This window comes from Ailuropoda melanoleuca, chromosome 7 (assembly GCF_002007445.2).
Source record: "Ailuropoda melanoleuca isolate Jingjing chromosome 7, ASM200744v2, whole genome shotgun sequence".
In the NCBI taxonomy this organism is placed as follows: domain Eukaryota; kingdom Metazoa; phylum Chordata; class Mammalia; order Carnivora; family Ursidae; genus Ailuropoda; species Ailuropoda melanoleuca.
Genome location: NC_048224.1, coordinates 27,239,076 through 27,253,611, shown reverse-complemented (window position 1 = coordinate 27,253,611; position 14,536 = coordinate 27,239,076). Strand labels below are relative to the sequence as shown.

The following is a 14,536-nucleotide window of genomic DNA, read 5'->3' as shown; positions in this document are numbered from 1 at the left end:
TCTGAAGCCGGTTGAGTTTCGGGGAAATGAATGATAAAGGCGCTGGGGCCAGTGGTGGTGGCTCCGGCCCACAGCCACCACACCTTGTGGCAGGTGACTTAGCCTGGGGTCCTGCCCTGAGGAGGGGCTTCCTTTTGTCTATTATACACTCCTGTGAGGTGACAGATACCTAAGTTCTAAAGCACTTTGTGGAATACAAGTGAGAATTTGAAAGGGGATGCTTTGGTTTCTGCAATCTCAAACTTGTGGCATTTTAAAACAAATATTTTTAATGTTTTTAACTCCTATTTGGATTCCTTTGTCACTTTTTACAGCTTTTGGAGACCAAACTGTAAATACATGACCAGGGATGGTTTTGTGTTGTCCTATAGACTTCTTAAATTTGACAAAAAATTCAACAACTTGCTTATGGTAGCCAACAGCTTCGAACCTTGAAAGAAGTCAAAATGTGTTATTAATGAGATTCTAATCACTTGTTTTTACCTTCAGTGTGAACTAGAAATAATTTTGAAAAGGCAAACATGAGTGAATAACTGTATCTGAAGAGCTTTAAAAGTGGCCTTTCTGTTACATACTCGGGACAGCTGGTTTATGAGCACAGGGCGCGCCGGCCCTGCCTCCCATGCTTCGTCTCTGATGCCACCAGAGATGTGTTCTGGAGTCTATAGTGAACACGCTTGGGGTGGTGTGAGCCCTCAGGACTGCATCACAGTTAAACACAGCCTCTCTAATGGGGCAGATTTGTGTCTTCGTTTCATTTGTGCTTGGAGACAGTTGATGTTTTTTGTCTCAATAGTCAATATTCATCTTACCTTATGGTTGGTTATGTAATCACCTGCTATATATTGTAAACTGTGCAATAAAACAGAATTGTGTATCTAGAATCATCTTTGGAGACCTGAAATTTCCTAGCTCGATTACAGTGTTCTGTACAGCGTTCTCATGCTGTGCAAACATAGAATCATGGGCGGCAGACAGGATGTGCGGAATGGGACCTGGAGGGCTTGGGGGGCAGCCGATCGTGCCGTGCGGGAAACGGCAGGTCAGTGCGGAGGAAGTTGTGGAGCGAGACGTGTGCGGTCCAAGTGAAGGCGAGACAGGAGATCACATGTGAAGGAAGGGTGAGCACTTGGACTTGATCTCCTTTCAATTAAAATACTCTTTGTTTTCCTGTGTGTATAAATGCAGATCAAAGACTTAACAGTTCTCCTTAAATTTGAGGATTTTTCATTTTTAATGCTGTCTTTTTGCTTAATAGTAAGTATTTGCTTGCCTAAATGGCTCCCAGATTGGGGGGGAGTCTCTACATGGTGGGGTTTTTTTTTTTTTTTAAGTTTCATTATTAAAAGTGGTTAAGCACACAAAGCTGTTTTTGTTTAATATTTTTTGAGTTTTGTGACTGAGTTTAAATGAAACCTGTTAAATATGTCTGTTAACATTCTTTTGGTTATTCTGTTTGGAATAAAGTTATTTGTTTTTTTTAAGTCCTGTTTGGTCTTCTCTTGCGGTTGGCTAGGGTTACTAGCGCTTTTTTGTGGTTTCAGTCTGTCTGCTGAGGAAACGCTTAGTGTATTACTTTGACTCTTCAGCACCTTCACCTGGTAACTTTGTGGGTAGAACAGTCCTTCATGTACCCATCTTATTTAGTCAGGAGTTCCAGATAAGTTAATTTTCCAGATAGCTTAACTGCAAAGCATTTTGTCTTTTAATGGTTTTTCTCAAATGAAGTAAACTTTTCCCTACTGAGTATAAACTTAGTATTTTCTGTTTATCAGTATCTGTGGTATAGAGTACCTTCAGGTCATGTTTACCCCCAAGCTAAATGATCTGGATGTTTGTGCAGTTTTTTAATACCTGCTTTTAACTTCACAGCTACTTCTTTCTGTTAGGAGACTGAAATTTCTATGAGCTACACACTGTTGTTTACACGTTCCATTGAGGGTGCTCCCTGTCTCACGGGCCGCCGAGCTGTTTAATGCGGACCAGTAGGTAAGGGAGCGATCGCCCTCATGCTTCTAACACTCCAGTGTCGGGTTGGAATTCATCATGCAAGTGATTACCCTGAACTTGAGAATTGACGAGAGGGTGTCGTACGTGTCGTCTGCTGCCTGCTGCCTGTCGTGGAGCGCCGGGTGTGACGGGGCGCGGGCCCAGGGGAGCTCTACGCTGCTGCGGGGTGCTCCGGATCTCCCAGAGGCGGGCGCCCAACTTCATTTAGCTTCTGAAGTTTCCAAGGGGGGGCTTTTTTCCAGTGAGCATAGCTGATTTTGAAATAGAAATTGAGGATAAAATAGGATTTCTCTAAATTCTCTGCGCTCCATGCTGCGTATCGCTGTAAGAGTAATTCTGTAGACACCCGATCCCCCCCCCTGCTCAGTCACCGCCCTCAGCCGCGGGGACCTCGGGGCTCTGCCGTCTGCGCCTCCCGCCCTCGCCCGGCCTAGTCCCCCTGCCCTGGGCGCGGCACTCTCCCACTCCCCCCTTCCCTTCGTCGCCCTGCGGAGGCCCTCAGTGTCCCTTTCCCTGGGAACCCTGCTCGCACTTTTCAGGGCTAAGTCAGGTTCCCCTCTCGTATGTTCTTACGCCTCCACATTCCCGTTCTTCGTAGCACTTCCCCGTTTGAATTGGACTGTGGTGATTCGCTGTTTCCTGCCCCGTTTGAACGCCAGCTCCATGAGGCAGAGGCTGTGCTGGAGCACCCCCTCCAAGTGCCTGCCCCAGGCCTGACACCAGGGGGGCCCTAGGAGTCAGTCAGGAGTGAGGGACATGTGGAGGTTCAGGAACCGAGCATTCGGGAATATGTGGCAGCTCCATCCGCGATGGCTCGTGGAGGTAGTGTAAGGAAAACACACTGCTTGGGCTGCCGTGGTGAAATATCCGAGACTAAGTGGCTTCACCGACAGACGTGTATTTCTCACACGCTTCTGGAAGCTAGGAAGGCCAAGATCCGGGTGCTGGCAGATTTGGTTCCTGGTGAGAGGCCTCTCCTTGGTGTGCAGACTTCCCGAGTCCCTACATGGCACAAAGGACCTCATGACCTCATCTAACCCTCCTCCCGTCCCAAAGGCCCCACCTGCACATGCCCTCCCATGGGGGGTTAGGCCTTCCACATAGACATTTCAGATGGGATGCAAACGTTCAGTCCATAGCATGGCTGAGCCTAGTGACTGATGAGCCTAACGGTATTTCCTTAAGATAATCAGTGTCGTCGACCGCTGCTGTGTTAACTAGAAGTGTGACGAAGGCAGCGACTAGGTTCGTTGTTGAAGCCAACTGCTCCTCTAGTCGCTCCCCCCTCCACCGCCAGCGGCTCAGGCACTCCTCTCTTTGGGGAACCGGCCATGATCAGTCAGCAGGTCCTTGTGGGTCAGGCAGCGCACCAAAAAATGGGGACTGCGCTGAGTTCCGTGGAGAGGTTTCCTGTCCCCGTGGCACTAGGAAAATGAAACCAACTTCTCTTTCGAGGGCCGTCCTCTCTGCAGTGCTGGGGGCTCCTGGTGTACAGCCTCCTGCCTTCCCATGGGCAAGAGCCGCTTTGGAACTTCTCTTACTCCTCTCACACTTTTCTAGGAAAAAGGAATTGAACAAGAAATTTCCAGGTTTTCTTGGGCTTCTCATTCCCTCCTAAAAAATAGCCATAGAGTTTTGAGGACAGAGAGTAGGAAAAAGTATGGGAACCAAGTACTTTTCATGTGTGATTTGTGTGTAAACGGTGAAGGTGAAGAGTGCAGCGCCGGCAGGGGTCCCAGGTGTGATAGGCCCTGAGAAAGCGCAGGTGAAGCCCAAGGTCAGAGGTTGGCTGTTGACGTTTGGAGTGCTTCAAAGCCCCTGCTACTTGTGGGCCAGGAACAGAAGAGCATGTTGGCTTTGTGTTTGAGGGCAGTACTACATGTATCTGAGTTGGTGTTAAACTACAGAAAAACAGAATCGATACTAATTTCAGTTTGTGCCTTTTACAGTTTTTTCCTAGTTTATTTTGTTCAGCAAATTTGCCATAGATCCATTTGCTCAGTACTGGAAAGCTGCCCTTTTAAGGACAGTAATTTTAAATTAGAAGATTCTAGGCTTGTGGAAAATACAGAGCATTGGCTGCCTGAGACAAATGCCAAAGTAAAAATGTCAACTTCCTTTGATTCCCCGCTGGCTCCCAGGCTGGATGCGGTCGGTCAGCTTCTGTGGCGTATGGTGGCTGCTTCAGCCCTCACGCGGTCTCCGTGATGTTTATGCTGCAGCCTTCAGGACAGTGTGAACTCACTGAAGGCAGGGACTCTGATCTTATCCTTAGATTAGAGGTTCTCCTAATACCTGTTCAGTGAATGAGTCATAATCTGATCCCAGATGTTGTCTTTCTCACTGTTTCTTTCCCTGTTTCAGAGACAGTTTGAATTTCTTAGGAATGTCTTTTTAGAACCTTCATGGTGAATAATACATACTGTATGATTTCATTTATGTGAATTTCCAGAAAAGGCAAATAAACCTGTGCTGGGGAAAAAAACTGGTTGCCTCTGGGAGGGAGGGGAAGGAGCCTGGAAGGGGTATGAGGGAACTTTCTGGGGTGATGGTAGTAATTTATGTCTTGATGGGGGTTTGGGTAACTTGGGTGTGTACGTTTGTCTAAACTTAGCAAACATACCATTTATACTTGTGGGCTTCATGTGGAAAATTGAAAACAAGATAGTGAACTTTAACGATCTGTATTGCTGAGGATTTTTAGGAGGATGGCTATAGCTGTCTGCAATTTATTAAAAATATATCAAAAATTAAGATGGATTGATGGATGGAGTAGTAGATACATGATAAAACAGGAAGACAGTAATGGTAGAATCCTAGTCAACAGATGTTCACTGTAAAATTCTTTAAACTTTGCTGTATGTTGAACATTTTCATAATAAAATGCTGAGAGAAATCATTAGGGAGTTTATCACAGTATCTGGCATCCACATTGTTTTGACTCAGTTTTTTTTTTTAATTTATTTTTTAAAGATTTTATTTATTTGACAGCACAAGCAGAGGGAGCTGCAGGCAGAGGCAGAGGGAGAAGCAGACTTCCTGCTGAGCAGGGAGCCTGACTCGGGGCTCGATCCCAGGACCCCAGGATCATGACCTGAAGCAAAAGCGGACGCTTAACCGACTGAGCCACCCATGTGCTCCCAGTTTGATTCTTTCAGGGTGTTAGTTCTTCTTAGGCTTCGTGAAGTCATGGGATGCTACAGAAATCCTTGCTAGAAGGGAACACAAGCCTGCGGCGTTTCCCACTGATGAGAAAGTATGGCCACCTCCACCACCCACAGATTGTGACAGGGCTAATCAGCTTCTATAAGACTGCCCCAGAAACCGGGGGTCTGTCGACCTGCCCCTTGAAGGGACAAGGGGAAGGATCATGATTTTCCTGCCAGTGAACTGCAAATTCCAATACATGACAGGAAATCCTTTAATTACACACATTAAGTGCTTGCATGCATGTGCACACACACACAAAAGACTAGGTAATAACTGCTTAAGAATAAATAGAGCATTTTCAGAACAGATCCGATACTTTGTATTTAACTTTTAAAAAGTAATCCTTTCACAATGAAAGTTGGATCCTTCATTTTACCCGAAACCTAATCTTTTATAATCGTGATGGGCTTTTGTGAATTAATGTCAACACAGCAGTCCAGCACACCCATAATTTAGATGGCTTTCAGTGGAAACCACTGTGTCCCCAGAAAAGGTTTTAAAAAATGTTTTGTGTATGCCCTGGTTGAAGTTTCAGGTGTTCCTTTTCTGGATTTATTGTGAGCAACGGTTGCACCTATCTACAGCTCACACCAGAGAGTGTGTTTCTCTGGTGGCGGCACTCCTCTTTCTGAGTTAGAAGCCACACAGCACCAGGTCTGTGCCTGGAGAAGGTAAGATGGTCTTACTCAACTTACTGCCCACTAACTCACATATCGTGTTGAACTGGGGGAGTCTCAGTGTACTGAGAACGGCGTGCTGACGGACCAACTGTTGTCCATCTGTAGTAACCTCCAGAGTTAAGATGTTCTCTTAAAAAAAAATATGTTCTCTAAATTGGCTTCCTTTATCTACATAGAGATCCCTAGGACCTGTCATCTGTGAAAAATTAAACCCTAACTGCATTTTCTTTTTTTTGCTTTTTTTTAAGTGAGAGAGTGTGTACACACACGCAGGGGTGGGGAAGAGGCAGAGGGAGAGAGAGAATCCCAAGCAGGCTCCACATTCAGTGTGGGAGCCCAAGGCCGGGCTCAGTCCCACCACCGTGAGATCATGACCTGAACTGAAACCAAGAGTCAGCTGCTCAACTGACTGAGGCATCCAGGTGCCCCTAACTGCATTTTCTATATTCGTAGGTCTCAGATCGTGGTGTACAGACATACACCATCAGCTGGAACCGACTGTGCAAAATGGGGCTCCAACCCTAGACCTATGAAATCAGAAACTCTGGGTGTAGAACCAGCAATCTGTTTTAAGAAGCCCTCCAGGTGATCCCAGCACATGTTGGAGTTAGAGCACCACTCTTCACGTACTGGGCCAGAAAGGAAGGGCCTGGAGGAAAACTCAGTGGACATGAATTTGTGTTTTATTTTTTAAGTAAGCTCTCTGTCCAACATGGGGTTGAAACTCATGACCCAGATCAAGAGCTGCCTGCTGTACAAACTGAGCCAGACAGGCACCCCAAAATTGTGTTGTTTTAACCACTAAATTTCTGGTAGGTAATCTGTTACATCATTTACAGGAAACTAATACAAATCATTAATTTATTAGCATTTAAGCATGCCAAATCATTGTTTCCTTAAAAAAAAAAAAAAACTTTAGCCCAAAACATACCTGTCAGAGGAATAACTGAAATAGTGGTAATTAGTGCTATGGTTAGCTAAATCAGTTTATCCAAATAATTTCACAAAATAATCTGAATTGAAAGGGATTCACTCTGTTTTTCTCTTCAGTGACTTATTTTACAAAAGTATCCCAAATATGATTGTCGTTTTTATAGTGAATTAAAACAGTATTGTAAAATGAACCATCACACTGTTAAATAATAAGCAAATGTCATTCAAGGGAGCACTGTGAAAAATAGCACGTTCTAAGTGTATCTACGAAAAGAAACCAGTGTGCAGCTTGACAAAAATTTATCCACTGTGCTTTCTATTGATATGAATACAATTTTCACTGAATAAAGAACTAATTTATAAAACTCTATAAAACACGATTCATATTTAGTAAACTTGTAAATGTCCAGAACATTAGTGAACAGATGTGAATGAATCAAATCTTAGTAAATGTGTTTTTCAGTGTAAAATGCCAATTCTATGTTTTAGAATGGTGGACTTCACAAAATGAAATGTGCATATACCTGTGGGAGTGTAAGGTGATCCCTGGAAATGCAGGAGGTAATGTAGAATTTTGATTTTTAATTCTTTTCCTTTTAAAATTTCCTTTCTCTCTGTACATATTTTATAATTTACACAGTAGAGCAGTACAATATTTTATATATATATATAAAATATATATAAAACATCAACATTTGGAGCATATGCTCTGATTTATTTCGGGTAGGGGTTATAGGATTTAAAAGTTTAGAGGGGCACCTGGGTGGCACAGTGGTTAAGCGTCTGTCTTCGGATCAGGGCGTGATCCTGGCGTTCTGGGATCGAGCCCCACATCAGTCTTCTGAACTAGGAGCCTGCTTCTTCCTCTCCCACTGCCCCTGCTTGTGTTCCCTCTCTCTATCTTTCTCTCTCTGTCAAATAAATAAATAGAATCTTTAAAAAAAAAAAAAAGGATTTAAAAGTTTAGAATACCACTACAAGAATCACCAAGCTACTGCCGCTGTCATAGCGTTATGCTTGATTCTGGTCTAAAAATAAACATTAAGCAATTGAAACAAAAATTTCAAAATACTGCTAAATGCAAGCTTGCCATCAACCTTTCAAACAGGTTAACCACAGAAAAAGCTTGTTAAATGTTTCAAAGTAGCATTTATTTTTTTAAAAGCACATTATGAGGTAGACTTACACCAAAACATCCAGTGCATATATTAATAAAAGTTTTACTGAAATCTTAAAATTGCATGTAGGTATGTAGGTATGTAGATAAAATCACCTACAACTCTACATCCATATAAAAACCTCAAGAGAATTCAGTTGAAACAGTAAAAGCCAATTACAGTTTTAGAAAGCTTTCTTAATTCTGAAATGAAGATCTGTGAAAAAAAGTGTGGGAGGAAGTTTTAATTTTAGAAGTTATTTTACTAAATCATTCACTTTATGGCTAGTTTTTAATGAGTGTGAATATCTTTATTGGACAGTAGATAAAAGATACTGTAATTCTTATTGTTCCCACCGTGTCAACATGGTAATATTGAAGCAGGACCAGCTATATATTTGGAAGCCCAGTGCAAAATAGAAATATGGGCCCCTTGTTCAAAAAATGAAGAATTTTAAGATGGCTTCAGCAGAACCTTACAGCAAGCCTGGACCTTTTCTCACTGCAGGGCCCTGTATGGCTGCACTGGTCACACGTGCAGGAAGCCAGGGCTACCGCCTTAGTTATCTTTGTCCCTTGAGTCCCTGGTACTGCACAAGGCATATAGTAGGGATTCAAATGTTTGGTGGATGAAAATTGAGTTTTGCAGTTTTCCAAATCAATGAGAAATGCTTAGTTTTCCTGACCTGTGGTCAGAAAAAATCTTACTCTGATGAAGATTTCTCTATTTCCACATCACATTCTGACTTCATGGAAATCTGAGGCCACATATGGCTAAGATTCATTTGATTCCTACAAAAAATAATGTATTGAACAACTACTCTGTCAGATCCTGTACTGGGCACAGGGGATACAAGAAAAGTAAGACAGTCCCTGCCCACAAGGAGCTTACAGTCTAGCATAAGAACTTAACAGTACCTCAGAACCTAGTGAAAAAACTTTCTGGTGTCTAGGATATTATGTGGAACATTCCCAACTTTCCTAAAAATATGAATCTAAAATTTACCAGAAACCACACTTTAGAAATGGAGGATGCAGTGAAATTAAAAAAAAATCAAATATCCAAACTTTAATGTAGAAAACATGAAACTGAAATAAGCAGCTTAGGAAAGCTGAAAAAATTCCATTTTAAATACTATGAACAAGACTGAAATTTTAAAATTATTTTATTGTCTCTGGATGACATTTCATTTATAGTAACATTAATATACATATACGAGGTGTGCATATGTGAGATGTGTTCCTTGGAGCTTTTGATAAAACCCATATTTCCATTACTAATTCATTTACATCTAAAGCAGCAGCATACAGGTAAATTTGAGACTTTCCTTTTGATAATTTCTGTTGTCATTTGAACGGGAGAAATTCTTGGGAATCATCTTTAGGGTATAAATTTCAGTATAATCTTATTCTGCAATGAGACTAAAACCATAACAATATGTGATAATTTAAACGTGTATTTTAATGGCTATTGACCAAGTTTAATGGCATCAAAAATGCTCAAGTCTATCTGGAGTTTATTTTCATTGTTTTCCCCCCCAGATTCTTCTTTTAAGGGGGAAAAAAAAAACATGAAGGATCCCTGTGCAAATACAGAGCCTTTGTTGATACTTGGCTATACTTTGGTACATTGCTGTTTATTCCTTAATCTAGCAGCATCCTTAGTCTATAGTCTTTTACTTAGTGGCAGCTGAAAAAATCACTAGCCTAGGCTTTACCTGGGTACTTCTGTTATCCAAATGGTTACCTGTGAACCTTTCAAAACCTAGTGGTCTCAGAGACTGTGCAGCAGGGCTTGTGTGGCTCTTTAGACACTGAGCTGGCTGGGTTCTCCATGCCCTAGCTCCTAACAGATGAACACAGCACACACGATAAGGAGCCTGTTAAAGGCAGGCATGTGGATACTGTGGTAAGAGACAGAACAAACTACTTAGCAGATAGAAAAATTTTTAAATAAAAAAATCCCCAAATCCAAGCAACCTGAGGCAAAGGATTATATATACCTCAAGGCTGAGGGAATCACTTTATAATAATTGATATTAACTTGTATTTGTTATAGCCCTTTACATTTTATGAAGTATTTTACATACATCAGAGCTCATTGGGTATTTGTAGTAACACATGAACATAACTTTTACTTTTCATTGTGAAAAAGTGAATTATACCGAGCATGCTGTTTAAGAAGGCAGGGAGGTATACTAACATATCTGAAAGACTTGCATCAAAAATAATTTACAAGTTTTAAATTTTGGCACTTAAGAGATATGCATTAGTTATCCAAAAATCCATATATATGCTTTCTTTCATGGCCAACACTAGGTATTACTGAGTGAATTTTCATAGCTCTCCGTGGCTGCCGGTCATTTTAAATGGGGATGATTGTCATCAGTTTCTCCTGCTAAACACAAGCTTGAACAGATACTTACGGATGCCAGTACCATATATTCTGACTAATACGGGAAACACTAGACTTCTAAAAGATTCTCAGGGTGTTTTTCCTATATTGCACTCTGTAGAAAACAAAACTTTAACCACAATATAATGTGATGTGGTTCTAGACAGGAGTTGGGAACCTCTTCCTTGCTTGTTTTCCTAAAATTTTTGGTATAGCCTCATCTTGGATGAAACAAGGAGAAATAACAATATACATGTTCTTTGGGCTTCTGAGAAGAAAGACCACATACATTTTCAAAAGATTAAGAGAGGGGTCTTGTCTGCTTTAGCCACTTCATTTTCACAATTAAAGATAAGGAAGTACTAAATATTTGATGTTCCTAAACTTATTTAACATAGCATTTCTGTAGAAAGTTTTTTCAAGATTTTTTTTTTAAGTACAATCTACCCCTCAAGGTGGGGCTTAAACTCATGACCCCAAGATCAAGAGCTGCATGCTCTGACTGAGCCAGCCAGGTGCCCCTGTAGGAAGTTTTTAAAACAATTTACACTATGTTTACCAACAACTATACCACATTACCATTTATAATACATTCACCAATTATCATGAATAAAAATGACTAAAGTTTAGAGTAAAAAAACACCAAATTAGATTTTATGCTCTTAGGTGAAATGAGACCTTGAAATTATAAGATGCAGTTTTCTCCAAGAGTCTAGCATTCCTGATGCCCTGTAATTCCTGGATTAATATCCCCCTCTTGATTTTTTGATCCTGACCGTACCTCAAAAAGAGAATAAATGTGGTTTTGTTGAGTTTGTTGATTTTTCTCATCTGTGTGGCTCTATTTTTATAGAGCTGTTCATCCCACATTTTTCTTTACAGCTACTTAATCCTGCTTGAAGTCTTTCTGTTAGGAACGGACTGTATGTACGCCCTGCAGTTTATGGTACTAATTCTACTGGACATTTTCAAGCTTATGAATGTTCTCTTGCATGGTACAGAAGGTAAGCCAGCTCTGTAATACCGAATTTACAGAGGATGCTAAACTAATTAACAGGCCAGTTTCCTGTCCTTTATAAAAAAGAGCAAAGTGGTAGAGTAGTAAGCACACAGGCTTTGGGCTAAAGCAGCTAGGCTTGAATCCCAGTGTTGCCCACCCCCAGCTCTGTGACTTAGGCAAATCACTTAACCTGTCAGACCCTCCATTTCCTCCAAAGTAAACTGGTGCTCACGTTACCTACCTTGCAAGGTATTTTGTGAGTGAGGGTTAGTAGTAAAGTGTGTAGATTATTTGACAGCGTAGGAACTCTATAATGGTTGAAGAATCACGAACTGGAATTCAGAGTCGGGCGACACGTGGGCCCAGCATCTGACATGCAACTCTCTCCAAAGGGGATGCAATGTATGGAACCTTTTTTAAATCAATATAATTATTGTACTTAGTAGCTTATTTTGAATGTTAAGATTGGGTGCTTTTGCCTCCAAAACTTTATGTTCCTTTAAATATCTGGGGTTTTTAAAAAAATTTATGGCAAACCTGTGTTTTCATTATACTTTGCAGTAATTTTGATGGCTAAAAAATTTCCAATCTTTTTTTGACATCCGTGGTAAAATAATCTAATTTTTAAAATTTGTCCTAGAGCCAAGATTGTTCCAAGTGAGATGTAACTTCTGCACATATGTGTGAATGGCTGTCTGGTAGGTTCTATAAAGAAATGTTATTTTTATTCATGTATTTGGGTTGCTTAAACATTTCTATAAGATTTAAGCTTCTTTTCGTCTTACGGCTGGAATTTTCAGCATCTACTCCCATGCCTTTTTCAACTTATCGGCCAGTTTAAGAGCAGTCACAATAATACAACTTAAAGACAAGATAAAGTGTTCAGAAATCATTGTTTTAACAGCCAGCATAATACAGTAGAAATTGCCCTGAGCAAGGAATTAGGAGACTTGAATTCAAGTTCTGGCTCTGCCACTAATTTTGTAAGATGACTTTAGGCAAGTCACTTAACTTTTCTCATTCATCAGATAATGAGATTGATCACATTTTCTACCTCTAAAATGGGTTTCATTTACTATTTTTTTTTTAAATAATTAAAACACCTTCTGGGAGTTAAGCACCTGATAGGTACAGAAGTACTTACGGATGTTTAAGGTGTAGTGTTTTTCAAACTCTGATCCAGGGACCACCTGAATAAAGATTACTTGAGGTTCCTATTAAAAACAGATTCCTTTCCTCTCCCTGGCTGAATGAGAACCTCCTAAGGTGAGGGCCACGTTTCTGTGTTTTCCACAAGCTCCTCAATGATTGTAATGCACCCTAATATTTGAGAACCATTGGCTTAAGAGAATATGATCTGAGAGGGAACGAGCTAGCGTGTGGCTTAAATTACTCCAGCCTCTGGTGGATCCCTTGTAAATATAATACCATTCCAGGTGGAGACTAGAAAAAAGCTGTTTACTTCAGCAGGCCAGTCAGCCCTGTGACTGACCCCTGCTTGATGTTTTTTTACTTGCTGTGTTCCATAACAAAATATTAAGAGGTCTTCACATCAGCTCTTTGTCTTGACATCCAAGTCGCTGACTACTGTAGTTAGGTCACAGCTAGAAGAGGACTGCAGTTCTCCCTTCCCTAATGCTAAGGCTCGAGCTTGTGCCACCTGGCTCAAGGAGTAAAGATGAGGAAAACACACACAGCCTCATTACTCTCAATCCCCCCTCCACCCTTATACCATAACACGTCACCCTGTGTGAGTCAAATAGTCTAGCAGAGAAAACAGAAACTCGAAACCACATCGTTTTCATCCCTCTGACCAGATAGTGTACTAACTTAATGAATCCTCTTCTATATAACAGAAATGACCAAAGCCCATTCCTTCTCTTTTCCTTTCTAAATGCTGCTGACAAGAACAAAATACCAAGTACGGACACATGCTAGAGATTTTTAAATTCATACAAGTAAATTACGAAGAGATGTGGTAATTATTTTTTCTAGAGTTTTACAACAAAATTCCCCTCATGGTGAAAAAATATGTATAATTTTAACAGGAAACTTAAAAGACATTTTTGTTGTAAGACTAACAGTTATGAGAATAATGCCATTATCTGTGCTCATTATAGAGAAACGTAACAGCAACTTTAAAAGGCCCAGTATACTGATAAGTGAAGGTGAAATTTCTTTTTCAATGACCAGTATGCTGACATCGAACTTCTGGGTTTTATTCAATACTAGTGTCATGGGTTTCTCCTAACTCAACCAAAACTCCTGCCAGACGTCCACAAAATTCACACCAAAATCAAGAAACAAGAAAAGAAAGAAACTTGACAAGAGCTACCATGCAAAATAACCAGAAGAACCGAAGTTCAGGTGGCACAGATGAGCAGGAGCAGAGGAATGCGGCAAGAGCTGCTGCTGCGTAGAGTCTAACTTGGTGAGGCCCCTACGATGCCCGACGGCCAAGTCCTCAGGTCACAGGTGTGTTCGTGGACCCATGAGAACTGGGATCTTGACCCAAACTTTTAAGATCTTCTAAAAAGGAAATACTTCACCTAAATTGAAGTAATTTGTAAGTCAAACACCAGAAGAGTTCCTTATTTGATGTAAGTTGTGCCTAAAACTTCGGCTGATACAAAGAAACCCGTCCACTAAGGCACCCTGAGGCAATCTGACAATGTGTTGGAGAGAACTTTGTTGTCAGTACCACATCATTATGAGAGTATAGAGAACGGATGACCCGCAGGGGACTGGCTTCTTTGGGCAAACAGTCTATAAGTTCACTGCACTGTTTGTCAAATCCCAATAAGCGAATCCCGTAGCCATGTGGGGAAGAGATCATTCGCCCATCAGGGCTGAAGCAAAGTTCTTTGATATAACCCCTGCCTACATTGGCTTCTTCAATGTAATGAGTTAGTCGTAGAGAACAGCGAGGTGAGACAGGTCGCACGGGAGCTCCTTCTTGGAATTCATAGACACAAGTCCACTAAGGGGAGAGAAGAGACAGAAAGTTACAAAGCCCCAAATAATGCTAGATACGTCTTTTTGTAAAAAGCTCAACAGACTGCCAAAGCCACAGAATTGTTGCAAGAAATCAGATGACTGCTACCCCTCTCCCATCTACTAAAATGCAGGCCCCATACCTTCTTATCTTCATA

At 41.2% G+C, this 14,536-nt stretch overlaps 1 protein-coding gene across 1 annotated transcript in view; it reads right to left on the bottom strand.

Moving 5' to 3' along the window:
- Positions 1–7,787: 7,787 nt before the first annotated feature.
- The window catches only part of DCAF10 (DDB1 and CUL4 associated factor 10), a 43,531-nt gene continuing 36,782 nt past the window's right edge, over positions 7,788–14,536 (bottom strand). Inside the window, 1 exon segment of the mRNA XM_011219363.3 lies at positions 7,788–14,364. Within this exon segment, the coding sequence (XP_011217665.2) occupies positions 13,996–14,364 (369 nt within the window). The 3' untranslated portion in view covers positions 7,788–13,995.